The 16,624-nt window shown below is 49.5% G+C and overlaps 1 protein-coding gene across 4 annotated transcripts in view; it reads right to left on the bottom strand.

Annotated features, from left to right (window-relative positions):
* SH3PXD2B (SH3 and PX domains 2B) overlaps window positions 1–16,624 on the bottom strand; it is a 73,810-nt gene that overhangs the window by 45,102 nt on the left and 12,084 nt on the right. For all 4 annotated transcript variants that reach the window (XM_061456659.1, XM_061456662.1, XM_061456661.1 and 1 more), the window contains exon 2: window positions 15,962–16,042. In XM_061456659.1, the coding sequence (XP_061312643.1) occupies window positions 15,962–16,042 (81 nt within the window). The remainder of the gene's footprint in view (window positions 1–15,961; window positions 16,043–16,624) is intronic.

Raw genomic sequence — 16,624 nt, 5'->3', positions numbered from 1 at the left:
CTGATCTGGTGGAAAGAAAAATGTCAGGTGAAAAGTTAAACATAGAGGTCCTGCACTCCCCTGGTAACGATGAACCAGAAGGGCACAGGATTACTCTTGCAGCAAGTCCTCTGCAGCTGAGGGACTGTGGGATTTGTGTTTAGCAAGCTGGTCTAAAGCCCAGGCTCGCCATTACTGAGCTTTAGGGCTTACGTGGCACGTATCAGGGTTGCAGAAGAGAAAGCAAGTCTTTGCCAAGTTACAGAGAGGATGGTGGTTCACACCACTGAACAAGAAGATATACCAGCACAGGCTGGGGGGTGATGAAATACCCAGGTGAGGAGAACAAACTCATCCACTCTTGCACAACACCAGGAGCTGACGTTGGAGCCAGGCCCAGAGCCGTAATCACAGGCATGGGGTGAGTGAACTTCCCCCCTTCTCTTATCAAGAGGATTTGCTTTGCCTGTGTGACGGTGGTTCAGTGTAAAACCACATTCCTCTTTCGTCTAGCAAGTGAGAGCTGACCATGCCTGCACCAGACATGTCTGTTATCCAGAGCAGAGAAGTCAGCTTTTGACATACCCCAAAGGCAAAAGGGAAAAAAAAGAGTTCAACAAAAGGCTTCAGAGTCCAGCCGAGCGCGTAGCAGCAGAATCACAGGAGACTCTTTGTGAGAGCCACAGCCTCCCCGCTGAGAGAAGGCAGCCGCTTGCCATGGGGAAAGATGGGTCCGGGCCAAGCCTGCTCTCATCCCACAATCCTGAATCACCATTGGCCCCATCCCTCATGAAAGAGGGAGTGCTGCAGGCAGCCAGGCACACCGTGCACCCCATTTTCCCTGTGGTGGCAAGCTCCAGGTGGGGACATTCACATGGACCGCTCACCCCGAGCTCCACATGCTCAGTAGGGCATCAGTCAGGTCTGCTCTTATGGGAAGAAAAGTCCTCCTCACACTTGACTCACTGGTGGACAGCATCCCACTGATCCCCAAATGAAGTGGGAAAGGGATGCAGGTCCAGCAGTTGCCGGCTGTCACAGCAGCACCCTGGCCCCACAGGGATGTGACGAGGGACACGGCTGTGTGCTGAGAAACTGTGCAGATCAAAGCATCCTTGTGCCCTGGAGCCAGCTGGTTTGGGCAACATCTGCCAAGCAGATAGTCTGGGAAAAAGAACATCTGGCAGCGTCTCACAGACTACTGATGTTTAGTCTCTGTGACCCTACAAGAGGCACCTTCCCTGCATCCACGTGGACTGTGTGAAGACACAGGGGATGAAAACACAACAGCCCAGAAAACAGAAGGACCAACACGGAGCAAGCTCAGATCCCAAGTGTGGTGATGCTGAGCAAAGGAGGTCAAGCCTGGGAAAGGACTCTACTGGTGCAGCATCACGTAATGCCCATTCAATGGCCGAAGCAAGTTGGGTGTTCAAAGGCAATAATGGAAGCTGAAGAGCAGCACAACTGAGCTGTTTTCGGATGACCACCAGTTTTCCATAGTTCCGGCTGCTCTGGGCAAGGGATGAGTTCAAGCGCATTTTACACGTTACCACTCAGAGGCAATCCTGATCCCCTCAGCACTAGGAAATGGCATCACAGAGCCTGGATTGTGAAAAACTGATGGAAAACTTTAAGCATCACTCAGCAATAGACAAAAAAGAATTAACTGAGGTCAGAGAAAAACGCACTACACAAATTGGCAGCAGCTGCTACTGCAAGAGATATTTCCTATGAAATCACAGGAAGCATTAGACAGAGGGAGACACTGGTGCCTGTGAAATGCTCACTGGCATGGAGAGAGCACCAGACACGGGGCTGGGCCAGGCGCACCCCACTGCACCCCCAGACCCAAGCAGCCCCTGGCCGCCAGTAGGCCTGTGTTACCCCAGGTGCTTGCCCATAAACCACACAGACCATAACTGGGGAGGTGGTGGGCTCTGCCTGCACGCAGGGGCTCAGAAGATGTGGCAGTTTTACATCCCTAGGTTTGGTACAAGTGCAATGGTCCTTCAAAAGCAGTCAGACAGAAAGCTTCCACTGCCCAGGAGATGTTTCCAGCTTGAGCACCCACTGATTCTCTGAGCTCAGCTCCATCATAAGCAATTGAGACCACAATGGGCATGGCATGCCTACGAGGGATGCTGGGATTCCCAGCAAAGGACATGCTCAGCCCCAAGCACTGAACCTCTAAAAGTCTGTGGTAACCTCAGTGTAAGAAGCTTCCTGTTTTGTCATCCAGCCTTGAAGTTTAAACCCCAGAAATCCCCAAAAGATTATCATGTTTATTAGTGCTGAGAGATTGGGGCTTTCTAGTCCCCGATATCATTAGTACAACCAATGTGCTAATTGCAACAGATGGATGAAAGAGAGAGGCATGGAAGGAGAAAGATAATAGCCTTGTCTCCAGATTGGTGTCTCTGGTCAAGCCAGGTCCTGCTCCCACAGCCATCTGTGTCTGTTCTGTGCCCACCCACAAGAGCATTCAAACAAAAAAAAGAATCATTTTTCTAAGACATTTGAAGTCTGTATGCTTTCAAAAGCAACGAGTAGCTCCAGGTACCCACTCTGAGGCACCCAGAAAGGAATGAGAGGGCAGACAAAGCTGCACCTTCCCAAAACCCAGCTCCAATGCCTTGGAGTAAGGCATTGGGTGAGACACCCCGAGACAGTGGGATCCAAAATTACCACCTATTTTTGGTTGGCCCAAACAACTCCTGAAAAGCATTGCTTGATTTCCATCCTTTCGTAAGCTTGTCAAGAATATAATCAGGAGAAACTAAGGAAAGAGTTTAGTGTTTAAAAGAATTGGAGAAGATCTTCTCAGATTCGGAGAAGAACAGCAAGCAGTCTCCCATTTACAGGCTCCTCACACTGTGGCTGATCCCTCTGTCTGCTTCTTGGGTGATTAAAAGGCTTTGCTCTTTACATACGATTCATTGGGGCTGAATCCTGGAAGTCATCATTCTCTTTACTGTACTTTACTAATCCATTTTCCATTTAATTTCTGATAATTGCAGCCTCTAGATGGCATTGGGTAGGCAGGTCCCAGACTGCACACTCCACACAGGCACCAGGAGCAGAGCATTAACATCACCAAGCAACCGGTACAGCATCCATAATTCACCACCACAACCCAGCCGGGGGAAATGACTCTTGCCGGTAGACGTGTTTGGGAACAGAGCAGCAATACCCGGTGCAGTCTGCACCGCTTCCTCTTCCCCATCCCGTCCATGGGAACATCCCTCTAGCACAGCTGGGACTGTGTCACATGGGAAGTACCCCTGGAAGGAGCCTCAGCATGGGAGCTGGGAAGAGCTGCATCCCTTGCCCCAGGCTGGTGACAAAGACCACAGAACCACCACCATAACCACCACTGGAGCTGTCACGGCAACAGCATCCATAGCAAAGCCTGCAAAGACAGTTCATGCTCATCCACACCCTCCCCTCCAGCATCCCATACTTGGAAGATTGAGAAGTCATGAGATTTAGTTTCTGCTGTGCAAATAGAAACAACAGTGGAGAAATACCAGCACATTTGTCCTATTTCATGTGTTGAGGAGCCGAGGCATAGCGAGGGGGAGGGCTGTGCTCAAATACTCCAACCAGATCTAGTTTCACATCTAACACAGTGCTTCATGCCAAGAGGCAACCTTCAGTCAAGCATTGCAGTGACAGGTCAGACAGACCTTACATGCATGCCACCGCACTCAGAGCTGCATGCTTGCCAAAACCTCAAGATGACTTGTCCCTAGCTTCTCCCCCAAGCAGCTCATGATGTGATTTCTCTTTGATCCCTCCCTTCCCCAAAACCTTCCCCACTCCAGATGAGGAGAAGCAGACCAGCGTAGATTCTTTCCCTGAAATTAATGCAAAGGTTTCAATCTGTGGCAGGCCCAAACGTGATGAGACAAAAGAGCCACAGGCAGGGCTGCAAAAGCTGCAGTCCTACCACTTGGGAGAGCGCTGCTGGTCAGAAACACCAGCCTCACGATCCTCCTCCTGCATAAGACTTCTTGCTAACTATTTTCCCTGCTGTTCCTTCCCTAAACACAACCCGCATTTTCCAAGCAAGCACAGTCAGCAGAAAGGCCAAAGTGGAGAGCTTTTTATCCCCACCCAAAGGAGGATATTCTGCTTGCCTTCATGGGGGTGTCCATCAAGAACAGCTCCATGGCAGCAAGTGCAATTATGCAGGTAGAAAATGAGACACTACAAACCCCTGAGGTTTAACTGCCAAAACCAGGGTCTCCATTCAAAACAGATATGCCTTAGTTCTTAGCATGACCATGCTTCTTTCCACCCTCTCCCACCTGATAATAAAACTCACTGTCTGGCAGAGACAGAAGCTGATGGAACCCCAGAGCCCTGGGTGAATAGCCCCATGGACAGCAGAAACCAACCCAGCTCCTGTGTGAACCCACCAGTGTCCCCACAGCATCCCCACCCCACACCAGCAGCACGTTTCCCTCATGGAACATGCTGCCCTTGCATTCCTCCATTGACAGAAATGGTGGGATTTAAAGATGCCAAATTCAGTGGTGCCCAAAGTCCCAGGTGAGCAAAAGCCTCTGCAGACTGCACATACCCACAGCCGCAGAGGAGCCTGGCACTGCCACCATCTGCATGATGACAGGAGAGGGCTCTGAGCACTTCTGAGTTCAGCCCTTGCCAAAGGAATGGAGCTTGCCAAGAAACTCTGCTTATTGCAAAACCAGAACAGTGTTGTTAAGCGATGTCTGATGGAGGAGACCGGCCCTCATGGCTTATGGAAGAGTTAATGCACTGACCAGGGAGGGGTTGAGTGAGCACCGAGCAGCAGAGCTGGGCCATGGGGAGTCCTGTGGGGAGCCTTTGGGAATGCATAAAGCAGGATGCAGTGCAACTCCAGTGGGAAGAATGCTGTCCTAAGACGGGATATTCACCCTTCACCAGGGCCCACAGCCAGCAAACACAGAGGCACTGTGGAGCAGCCCCAGCAGCAGGCAAAGAGCAGCAACCCTGCAGCTTTCTGTGCACTTAAAACACGAGAATGCAGAGTTCACACAGAATGCAGCCCAAGCCGCATGCCTTGAACTGCACCTGCTTTTTTAGGATCCAACCAGGATAGAGTGAGATTGAAGAATACCAAGGTTTTCCAGCGTAGCTAAACCTCAAAGGAGCATGAACCTTGACAACATCTTCCTCTTATAGCTCTTCTTTCTCACCACAAAGATAAAACCTGACAGCCTTCAGCCAAATTCACTGATTGATAAGAAACAGCACTATTTCGGGGCCTAAAGCAGCCACCTGTTGGCAGGTGGAAAGCAACTGCCCCCACATGGAAACCTCAGAGCTCCCTGGGAACCTTCCAGCAGGATTTATTTCCTGGAGGTGAGAGGAAGCGTGGGAGGGGGACAGGAGGGGAACTGGAAAATGCTGATTTGCCAAGAAGAAAGATCAGCAGACAAGTACGCGTTTCAATTAACGTTCTGGTTTGAACAGCAAACCCCAACAGCTAAAATTAAAGGGATTCTTATTTTTTCACATTTTAAGTGAATCATCAAAAGGAATCTGTTTTTTGCAAAAATTAATAGTGAAAAACCAAGAGAACTTTTTACACATCCTGAACTGAGCTTCTTTCTTTGCTGAAATTTAAACACCAGCTTTCTTCCCAACTTAGGGCAAGGAAACCTCACTATTTTGAGGAGCTGCACAGCTCCCAGCCAGCTTGGCACTGTGTGGCCGAACACAGTGCCTTCTTCAAATGAATGCTTCATCAGCCATTTTCAGCATGTATGTGTGCAGTTAAAAAATATGGGACTGCAACTTTCTATTGACTGAGATTGGGTGAGAATGTCAAGATTTTGGGTCCCTAGCAGAGGTGCTGGAAAGGAGCAATGCCTGCTGCCAGCAGTGGCTCTACAGGTAGAAATTCTCAGACAGAGAGCAAGACCCACAACTTACTTTTCTAAGAAACATTTCCTTCATTTTCCAGCAATATTTATTCATAAAAGCCCAAAACAAGCAAAAAATCCCCCTAAATAGAAGCTGCACTCTGCAGGGCTGAACACATCAGCAGTGCGGATGGCTCTGCAGTGCCTGGGCAAGTTGTCCATCAAAGTGAAGTTGCACAACATAGTTGAACCAACTGAACTTTTCTCCTGCAGCACAAAGACAGGGAGAGGTCTCTCCTCCACCCTCCTCCTCATCATTCCTGGAGCCCCTCCAAGCTTGCAGGGATGTGAGCTGGTTTGATGCCAGCATGGGGAGGACCAGCCCCAAGACGGGTCCCAAACCTCTTTACACCCAAACTGGGCACTAAGAGAGGCATTTCGCAAAGTCTGCTATAACAAAGTACCTCCTTCCTCTCCGAAAAGGTCAAGTACCAGAGCACAGTTAATGGTAAATGATCAGCAGGCTGAGCTTGCAGAGGAAATTCTCCGCAAGGAATTCTCTGCAAGGTGCACAACAGCACCTTGCCTATTAAAAAACACCTGGTTTGGCTAATTTAATATGCTATCGGCCCTGAAAAAAACTCATCTGAATGAAAGCTTTTTCTTGTTCAAACCCTAAAATTCTGTCATCAAAGACAGTATTAAAACAATAAATTCACCAACCTTAATTACACCAAATTTAATTTTGAAGATCGAATTTCCATGCTGCCAGGTGAAGGCAGGCATAAACATCATTTATAATTCACCACTCAGTAAATCATCCCTACTGCAAAGGCCTCAAGATATGGTACCAGTAAGGCAGAAAGGCTCAGAGTGGTGAATAAAGACAAGGAAAATGCTGACTCTCCTCCTGCCACCAGCTCACAAGGGAGGCCATTTTCCACACAGGTTATTGTTCACATTGCAATTCTGGATAACACCAGAGTATCCCAACAGGATGTAGAGCAGTACCCTGCAGCCTGGGGATGTGTGGGATCCACAAGGTGATGGGATGATGGGCAGACAGGGTGCCATGCACCCAGCAGCACTGGAATACCCCATGGCAGTGGAAAACCACAGGGTTCTGCAGAAGCAAAGGCACAGCCACAGCCACTGGCAGGAAAACCACGGAGTCACCATGGCATCAAAAAGGGAACAGGCTGGCTGCTGGAGCCCTACAGCATCCACCCACTGGCACCACATCTCTTTTTCCCCTCTCCATTTTCTGGTTAAGGAGGTTCCCCTCCCCACTCCCGGCTGGCTGGAAGGCATGAATCACAGAGGAAGGGCAGATACTGCACACCCATCCTTTTCTCCCTGCGAGGTCTCCCCTAGACCAGCCTGTGGAGCTGCCTCGCTGCAGCTGGCACAGATGGGCCTCCCTCATCCCTCCCACAGGATGCTTGCCACATACCCAGGAAAAAGTCTGTGCTGGATCCCAGAGATGGCAATGAGAAGCCTGACAAGCCTCAAGGCAGAGAGAATACAGGAGAAGGAAAAAAACATGCGAGGAAAGTAAGAAGAAAGGAGCATCACTTCTCAGATGGAGCAGAGTGCTGGGAAGGTAGAGCAAGTGGTTAAATTCTTCACTTGTCCTCAGGCATACAAGGAAGATCACTGCAGAGGTCTACACCTCACTTTGCAAGGGGACTCTGAGGCTGTAAGACATCCTTCACCAAAAGCACTTTTAACAGCCAGTGTGGGAGCAGTGATTTACAGCACTGTGGAAGACCTGTGACATCCAATGAAAGGCACAGAAAATGAGTGGAAAATCCAGACTGCAGGAGAACATGTTGTTCTTTCAGCTTTATCACCTCCCTCTGCAAGGGCAGAAGAACCCCAGAGCCACCATCTCCCTCTGTATCTCCCAGCTCTTATTTCCGTCTCTCATTCACCACAAAACTGCACAGATGCTTCCATTCCCTAGATGCCCACAAAATATGTGTAGTGCATGTTATGGTCCATACAGTATCATACAGATTTAGCATTACACACAGGGCCTGGCCATTTTACTAAAAAATCAGGACTCTGAGATACAGACTCCTTTGCACTGATTTACTGCTATCCATCCTCGGCTCTTCCACAAGCAGCTTGAAACTGGCTTGTTTCGGATCCAGAGCTGCTGCTACATGACATAAATTGCAGATCTTTCCCCCAGAAAACTGAGCTGCATTAGCTTGATTAAGAATGATTGAGACTCTTGCATCAGCCTAGACCAACACAAGCCTCATCAAAGCCCCTGGTCACAACCAGCTCCAGGCAGGCACCTGGGCACCTCCCTATGGACTGGAGAGGGGCCAGCAGTGAGATCCTGCTCTCCTAGGGATGCCCCTCAGCCCTCCCATGAATAGGGCAGCTGAATTTCCAGGGCTTTTCCATTAAGTAGCTGGGGAGTGGAGGGGCATTAGCTCACCCAGAGACAGAGAGACGAGCATAACCCCTTGCCTTGTGTTACAGCACAACTTTTAAACACATTACTGAAATAAACCCACGCCAGATGGTCAGCAAGGATCTTAGTTTCTGTCCCCAAGGAGGCAAAACTTTTTACCTCCCATCTTTATGCTTCCCCCCTCCTGGGTTACACTCAGCAGAAGCTCCCCTACAGACTGCACCCACCAAGCAATGCTTTAAGTGGGCCATACTTCCCCCAGGGCTAGGAAGCAAAGCACGCCTCCTCCAGTTACTCTGCCAAGTTTCCAAAGGGAAGGAGACAGGGGATGCCAACAGGGATGAATGAACAGAGCCTGGGCTCAGGAGCCAGCTCTCCTTTGCCACAAGGCCACCATGGCAGTGCCAGGCGATGAGCCTGGGAACAAGAAAGGATCGTCTGATGGGAGCCAGCAGAGATGGGAGCCAGGAGGTGAGTGGGAGCCCTCAGGGGCTGTAGCAAACCAGCAAGAAGCAAAACTGCTCTGGAGGCCAGAGGGAGGATGGTAGAAACCTGGCGAGGGTGCAGACACAGCCTGCGGAGCCACGTGCTCGGAGCAAAAGGAAAAGGCAAATGCTGGCCATCAGCTTGGAGTAAACCAAAACTCATCGAGGGCTGTTCCCAGCAGCTGCTCGAGAAAAACCTTTAGCTACAAGAATTGGAAATGATTTCTGCTGCAGATACACACTGCCCGCGCTCGTCCCAGTGTACACCAGCCCTGGGAACTTCCATCCGCACGGACTCTCCGGGAGGACAAGCTGCCATTTCCCAGAGGCAGGCACGGCTTTCAGCAGCTCACAGCCCCACTCGCTGCCAGGCATAGAACGCAGCAGCTAGTCAGGGTGCCAGCTAGAGCCAATTATAACTCACTGACCTGCCTTGGCTCTAGCACGCATGGGAATGCGCTGGCTCCCGGCTGCCAAATGCTGGAAAGCTATAAATGGGAGACATTTGGAGAGAGGAAAAATTAAGGAGCCAACTTTTAACTAGGCTGAAGTGCATTGGACCATGCATGCTCTCTGTGAAGGGAGAGAGGAGGAGAACGATGACGATCTCTGATGCACTGCTGGAAAAATATAGGCTGGATTTTACAGACAGAGGCAGTCCTTAGTTAACGGGAAGCGTTTCTTCTGTCGGGTTCGATTACGGCAATTCACTGTTTCTATACTTCTGCACATGGTGCTTGAGTTCACAGCTCTCAGTGCAGTCCTCTGGGCACAGAGGAAACAAATAGTTGCTTTACAAAGCAGAAATCTCACCGTAGGAAGCTGTGGGGTTTTTCTTGTCCTTGGTCACGCAAGGGCCTGTCTTTCATGATCCAGCTGTCTAACAGCGAGATCCTGGTTTTTTGTGGCAGGGTGAAACCACAAAGTACATCACACACGCAACCCTGCAGAATTTTGCTGAACTCCATTAACCCTGGAGGAAAAAGAAATCCCCAAAGTGCTGAAATAAGATTCCTGTTACGAAATAGCTATCGAAAGAGCCTTGTTTACAATCCCTGAACACAGAAAGACATCCATCCATCTTCTGCAGCCACAGCACCGCTGAGATGCCTTAGGGCTTTTACATCAAAGAGGCCGCCAGGACCAGGCATGACCCAGAAGAGGGGTGTAATCTGCCTGGTGCCTCGGTTTGTGTTCCCACCTGAAGGGGCCTTGTGCTGTTGGGTCACACTACCTGGCACGTCTGCCCCTTGCTTTTCATATCTGGAGAATTAAGATAACATCTACTTCACCCCTGTGAATGCTGTGCCCTGCCAGGAGCCCAGCTTGAAGAGCAGACGAAGAGGAGGAGGAGCGGTGCTGCAGGCAGAGGAAGGCGAGCACAGAGCTCACAGTACTGGAAGCAATGCACGAGGCTCATTTTAATTTTTCAGGAGTCCAACTGCCTGAAACAGGCTGATGAGAACAATTCTTCTCTGTGTGCCAGCTAACGCCTTCTGAGCACATTTTAATGCAGTCTGAATTACTAAGACACTGACTTTCCCTCCTTCCCCATCTTTGCCTGGTGGCTGCATGCACACAAGTAGTGCAGAACCCCCTCCAAAAGGGCTAATCTATCCACCACATGGAGACGACACGCACAGACCATTGCCTTTTGCCAGTTTTCTCGTAAAAGCAGGCACCACTTCAACAGCCTGTTTTTTCTGTGTTACACACAAAGCTGTTGGCCTGAGGGCTGCAGGGCTCTCTCCAAGATGACATCGCTCCAGGTGGGTCAAAGCTGAAAGTTTCCAGCTAAGAACCTGAGGGATTTGTTAAACATATGGACAAGCAAGAGGACTGGGAAACACACTCAATGCACACGCAGAAAGGAGTGAGGGAGAGAGCCAGAGCCAGTTTTAATGTTGCTCAGAATTCTTTTTCTGTCTGAATCATGCATTGAGCACTTACTCCAGCCTATATCACATCTCTATCCCTGGGCTTAAAATTAAGCCTCTGTGCAGAGAAGCAGCTATGCAGCATCACCCTCTCCTTACAGCAAGGACAAGGACTGAAGGAAAGGTTTCTGACTGCAAGGGGGAAAGCCTGGGATAACTTGTCCCCAAGGAGGGCATCCTGGAACAGAAGTGGCAGATGCTTCATCCCTGGCAGTGTTCAAAGCCAGGTTGGACAGAGCCTTGGGCGACATGGGCGTCAGGTGTCCCTGCCCACGGCAGGGAGTTGGACCTGGATGATCTTAAGGTCCTTTTCAGCCCCACCATTCTATGATTCCATGAATGGCAGTTTCATTTTTAAGGGCTTGCAGCTGCCTGCCAGAAGAGCTGCTTCAGTGATAAAAAGGCAGGACATGGCATGAACAGCAAAGCCTGCTCCAAGGGGGAGCTTTGAGACGTGGCTCCATCACAGCTCGCAAGCAGCTCACTTTGTGACCAGTGAAGTCTGCTCCCAGCTGCAAAGCCACAAGCCTTGCTGTCCGGGGTACAAAACGAGGCAGGACTGAGAAGAGCCAGGCAAAGACTCCTGGTTGAGGAGAGCATGGCTGCAGCTGAAAGGCAGAGGAGGTTGAGGACATGGAGCAGAACTCCTGCCCGGGGAAAGCACTGGGGTTCAGTAATAGTGGTAAAGGTGTAAAAGCATAGGGTTTGGATGTAGAGGACATTTTAGAAGCGCAGCAAGACAACAGTGGCTCCTGGTCACATGAAGACTTGAAACAACCACCATCGTGGCTGATGAGCTCATAATTACAGAGTGGGGAAAAAATGTTTCTTTTTGGGGGTTTCCATAAAAGAAACACAAAATACAAGCCAGTATCTGTTCTCTAACCAAGAGTGTGGCTTCTTACAGCCAACGGTTTAAAGAGGATCTTTCCAAGAGACTTGTTAACCTCCTCCCGAGTGATGCATCCAGTGTGATCCAACAGAGCCCTGTAGTCACTGCACGGCTCTTCCCTCACCAGCAGGGCTGGAAGCATCTCTCAGGCATGCAAGACCCCAGTCCTCTATATCTATCCAGGGACAGCCACTCACATATCTGATTACCAACTTCCATGCCAGCTAACATTTCCAGCGTACCTGCCAGCCCCAGTTAGTGTCCAGAATACAACTGGCATCCTTGCAAGCATCAATCTTACTGCCTTTATTTCTTCGGAACAGCATCCATCTGCTCCCAATAGCTCACATCTGGCATACTGAGGGTTACGAAAGATTCTCAGTCCTGTTCTAAGGAAATTATTCCTCCAGCCAAGAGATTCATGCAGAACTGAGTTTAGTAGTTGTAGTTACAAATTTACTACGAATCATACTTGAGGTTTCACATTTCAGAACTACAATTTTCATCTAGGGTTTGTATTTAATCCCTATAAAGTTGCTCTTATGTTTTCTGTCACACAACAATTTACATTTATGGAGAAAGCAAGGAGGAGAGGTGGTAGGAATCCGAACACAGAGAACCCACACAGCAAAACCACTCCTGACCACTGCCCAGGTTGCTGAAAGCTTCCTCCTGCAGTGAGCAGTGTATAGGAGGTGGAGGCGGTATTCCTCAGCTTAAGCATTCCCTTCCCATTTTCACTGCCTAGCATAGTACACCAAGTCTTCCTCTGATGACCCCAGAGCAGGAAAGGGTGTGACCTGCACACTTCCCAAGGGATGAGGGCCACTGCTTCATCTGCTCAAAACACTGGACCAGGACGAAGCAGCCTGTGCCTCATGCTGAGACACAGGAGCTGAACTGCAGAATGAACATTGATCACCAGCTCTTGGCAAGGGAGTGACAATCTCCTGTGTGACCGTGGGCAATGGGACAAAAGCATGCAATTAGGCAGAAGAAGATCTTGACACCCTTGGAAGAGGACAGCAGGGTGGTGCTTGGGAAGGCTGTTTACAGCTCACAGCAGTGAGCTATAAACTAGGACTTTTACAGAAGAGGCCCACCCTCGGGTATCAATGACAGCCAAAGGGAAGAGCTCTGAAAGTTCTGTTTTCAGACAACACCTTAAACTCTCCCAGCTAATAGCAGCACAGCCTGCGGCATTACTGTGACCAGCAAGGTGGCTTTTGACATACCCCATTCCAGTACGGGGAACATGGCTGGTCTGATGCTTTTGCATCCAGATGCGGCAGAGACCAGCGCTGCATACACGGCAGGCTTCATCCCTGTTTCAGCTGAGCTGGCAGTTTGTGTTTTGTCATTCCTGCCTGGCTGGGGAGGCACGGACACTTTGCCCTCTGGTTGCAGTGGGAGCAGCCCAGCCGGCGAGGCTGTCAGTACTAAGCGTGCGTGTGTTTTACTTGGCCCTACTCCTAAAATAACTGTTTGGCCACAATGGAAGGTGACAAGCGATCCAGCTGTGGGATATTCCACAGGGAATATCAAGAGAAACTCCCCAGCCACTCACATGGTGGTGCCTGCGCTGCTCCAAACTGCAACTTCACATCATTCCCCAGGGTCAGTCCTCACTTCTGGCCCAAGACGTTCTTCTCCTCTCCCCTACCTGGATCAAATGGCTTCCTTGTCCTCCTGGCTGGGTTAATCAGGAGGGTCACTGACAGCAAAAGAGGGTGCACCAACATTGACCCAAATGTGGCCAGAGCTGCTATAGAAAAACCAAAACCCTGCTCAGCCTCTGGCAGGAGCATGGAAAGTGCAGCCAGAATCACTGGGAACATAGATATGGAATTAACAAATATCTCTACCCAAACATGCATGTTCTGTGATTGCTCAAGGCCCTAAGTATGATTAAATTTGGATGGATTTTCACTGGAGAACAGGAAAGACAGATTCTTGACACAGGGATCACCTGTGATCAAGTTTCCAACTCTTTCTCCAACACAGCAAAAAGATCATCAGAACTGGACCCAGAAGAAATATTTTCCCCTCTTACTATGCCTTCAGAAGCAGCTGAACCGTTTTTGCCAATCAGTTGTTTTGTGGGGGTTTTGGGTGGTTTTCTACTTTTAATAACCAAAAGCATGAATAATTTCCAGCATGGAAAATTTCTGCCTAAAGAGCTAAATTTGGCACAGAATCATCCAACAGTCATATAATAAAGGCCTCCAGCAATAGCAACAGTCAATGCTACCAATCCTACCTAGAGCATTTTTTCCACTGTGCTAAGAGGTTCTGTTTCACTCCTTGCCTTTCAATCCAATTTCCACTGTACTGCACCACAAGTTTAACATAAGGATACCAGGAAGCATGTGCGATAAGGGGGAAGGAAGGGAAAACCCACAACTTCATTCATTCTTTCAACAGAGCCAAAAAGGAGCAGTTATTTCTTTTTTAAAGAAAAAGCTACAGGGAACAGGGAAGGGGAACATGATTGCTTTATACCTTCCTATGTATGTATGGGAAGCTATACATATTTATATATTTATACATATGTATATATAAACACACAATATACATTTATACATAAAGCATCTCTGCCTCTAAAGATGCTGCAAGGTGTTTTGCAGAGGCAGTTTGAGTCTCTGGCTTCACACACTCTCCAGTGATGACGCTTTCCATCTAGGAGCATGCACAGCTCCAGCCAAGATGGAAGGGGAGGAAATGAGGAAGGACAGCCACTATTTCCCTACATATCCTTCCCCACGAGGAGCAAGGCAGACCAGGAAAACAGCACATCTGGAAGCACAAGTTTATCACATATAAACTCCAAAGGACTGTGCCTACCTCGCAGCAAATGATGGCATGGGCTTGGCCACCACCTCGCAGCACCAGTGAAGATGCTGCAGAGAAGGAAGCATTGAGCTCCATTTCCTTCCAGCCCTGGCTGTGGCCCAACAGCTGTTCCCTGTTTATTTACTTTAATATTTCCTTGGTTACACAAGCAGCTGCACACAGCTTAACCCCTGCCTGCATCAGCAGCCGCCCTTGTGCCACCCTACCTTACCTTGCCTGGCACGATGCTGCGGAACAGCATCATGGGGCAGGGTAAGGACACCCAGGGTCTTGCCAAAGCTGGGCTCTCAAAGTGTTTACTCCATGTGCACACCCTCACAGTCATATCCATGGCCCTGCAGAAGGTGCCTTGCTGAGCAGGAGACAGGGCATCACAGATGTGAGCAGCCGTCCCACACAGTCCTAGGCTTAGCAGGTTGAACTGACGCCAGCTGAACCTGGGAAAACCATCTGGATTCCCATGGGCTTGCTTTGTTGGACAGACCCAGATGTGCTGTAGTTTTAACAGCATATTTGTGCCTGGATGCAGCAATTTCTGGAAAGGCAGCCATAGCACCCTTTCAAATAAAGCATAAAGTGATGCTCTGCTTCACCTGAGAGGGTCACTGCAGACAGAGGGTGCCCAGCTCCTCTCCCAGTCCTGTGCACAGACCATATGTGACATGGCAGTGACAACTCTGGCAGCTGCTGCTGGTCCATAGATCCCTTCATGCATTTTCTTCCCTCATCTGCACAAAGCCTGTTCCAACAGCTCCGTCTGTATTTTGGCCCATAAAGCTTGGCCAGACCCCTTGGCTCATCTCCACCATGGAGGGGGTGGAAAACACCCTTTGCCTGCTCGCCCAGAACACCAGCTTCAGTTTTCTGCAACCCAGCCTCTCCCAATTGCCTTTCCAGCCTCCTCTCTCCCTCCTGACTCCGTTTTCTTCCTGGCTCCCCCCAGCACCAGGAGGTAATTGCTAAAGCAGCTGCCCTCTGGCCTGGCAGTGCTCTGCATTTCCCCAGTGCCTGCTCCCCAAAACACCAGCCAGCGGGACACAGGCAGAGGGAATTGGCACTTGTCAACAGCAGCCCTGTTTCGCTGGGACAGCAGTATTTATTTGCTCTGCGCGGATGGACTTTGGGCCTAACTTCAACAAAATCCCTTCAAAGCAAACAAAAAACCCCACAGCACCCCCACCGCTTGCAGAGATTTGCAGGAATTCAAACGCACCTACACAGCCCTGTGTGCATTGGTCCAGGGAGTGACAGCAGAACTGTAACACTTGAGACACGCAAAAGACCTCAGGTGTCCCCACCAATGCACAGGAGGCACTGGAGCAAAGAGTCCAGCTCTTGGGGTTGGTTTGTTCTTGTTTTCCCAAGGATGTCCAAAATTGCATTCAAGTTTCCTCGAACCAAAACATTTTCTGGGAGATGACAAAAGGTGTGCTTAGTGTAAGGTAGAAACCACGCTTCCCAACTGACCACATCTTTCAAGCCCAAACCCCAAGAAGTGGTGAAATGCTTACCTGCAGGTCAAAGAACTTGCTGTACCGTCGGTATATGACTTCTGTGGACCCATTGGACCAGGTGACTTTGATAATGTATACCTGTGGGGAACAAAGGAAGAAATCAGAGAGGAGAGACCAAATGACCTGTGCCACAACCCAAAAGCCGCTAAAGCTCCAGCACAGCCCCACTGCTGGATGTCAACCAGGGAAGTTCATGGGTGAACCTGAAGTCATTTCAGCAATACAAGAAAATATTTCAGTGTAAATTATGAAGCTCCACTGATGTCTACTAAATCCCTATTGCTAGTTGTGAACTAAGACAGCTCCCCATCCCTAAATAGGGACATACATCGAATGTGAAAGGGTGCTTCTGTGTAATACTACAGTTAAAGTTACTCCAGATACAACCACATTACGAGCTAATAACTATGTTGTGGCAGTCCCACCTATGGCTGCAGCACCCAGTTTGATGTTGAGATCCCAAAGCCCATAGGGTGCAGCACCACACACCACTGCCAGCCCAGGTACCAGGGCTGGGGCTTGCAAAGACTCAGACCCACAAGGTGTGACACTCCATCTGTCCTGCCATAAGCAGCTCTGAGGTTTTGTTTACTTAAACTTGCTGGGGTGTAAATTACCTCCTGTTCCTTAAACAGGCACACAGTCAATCCTGGTAACTGC

Source organism: Pezoporus flaviventris, unplaced genomic scaffold (assembly GCF_033815535.1).
Source record: "Pezoporus flaviventris isolate CSIRO_AGI_PZ_B2104156 unplaced genomic scaffold, CSIRO_AGI_Pfla_v1 ptg000023l, whole genome shotgun sequence".
In the NCBI taxonomy this organism is placed as follows: domain Eukaryota; kingdom Metazoa; phylum Chordata; class Aves; order Psittaciformes; family Psittacidae; genus Pezoporus; species Pezoporus flaviventris.
Note: the sequence above shows the minus strand (reverse complement) of the source record. Positions and strands in the feature narration are given on the sequence as shown.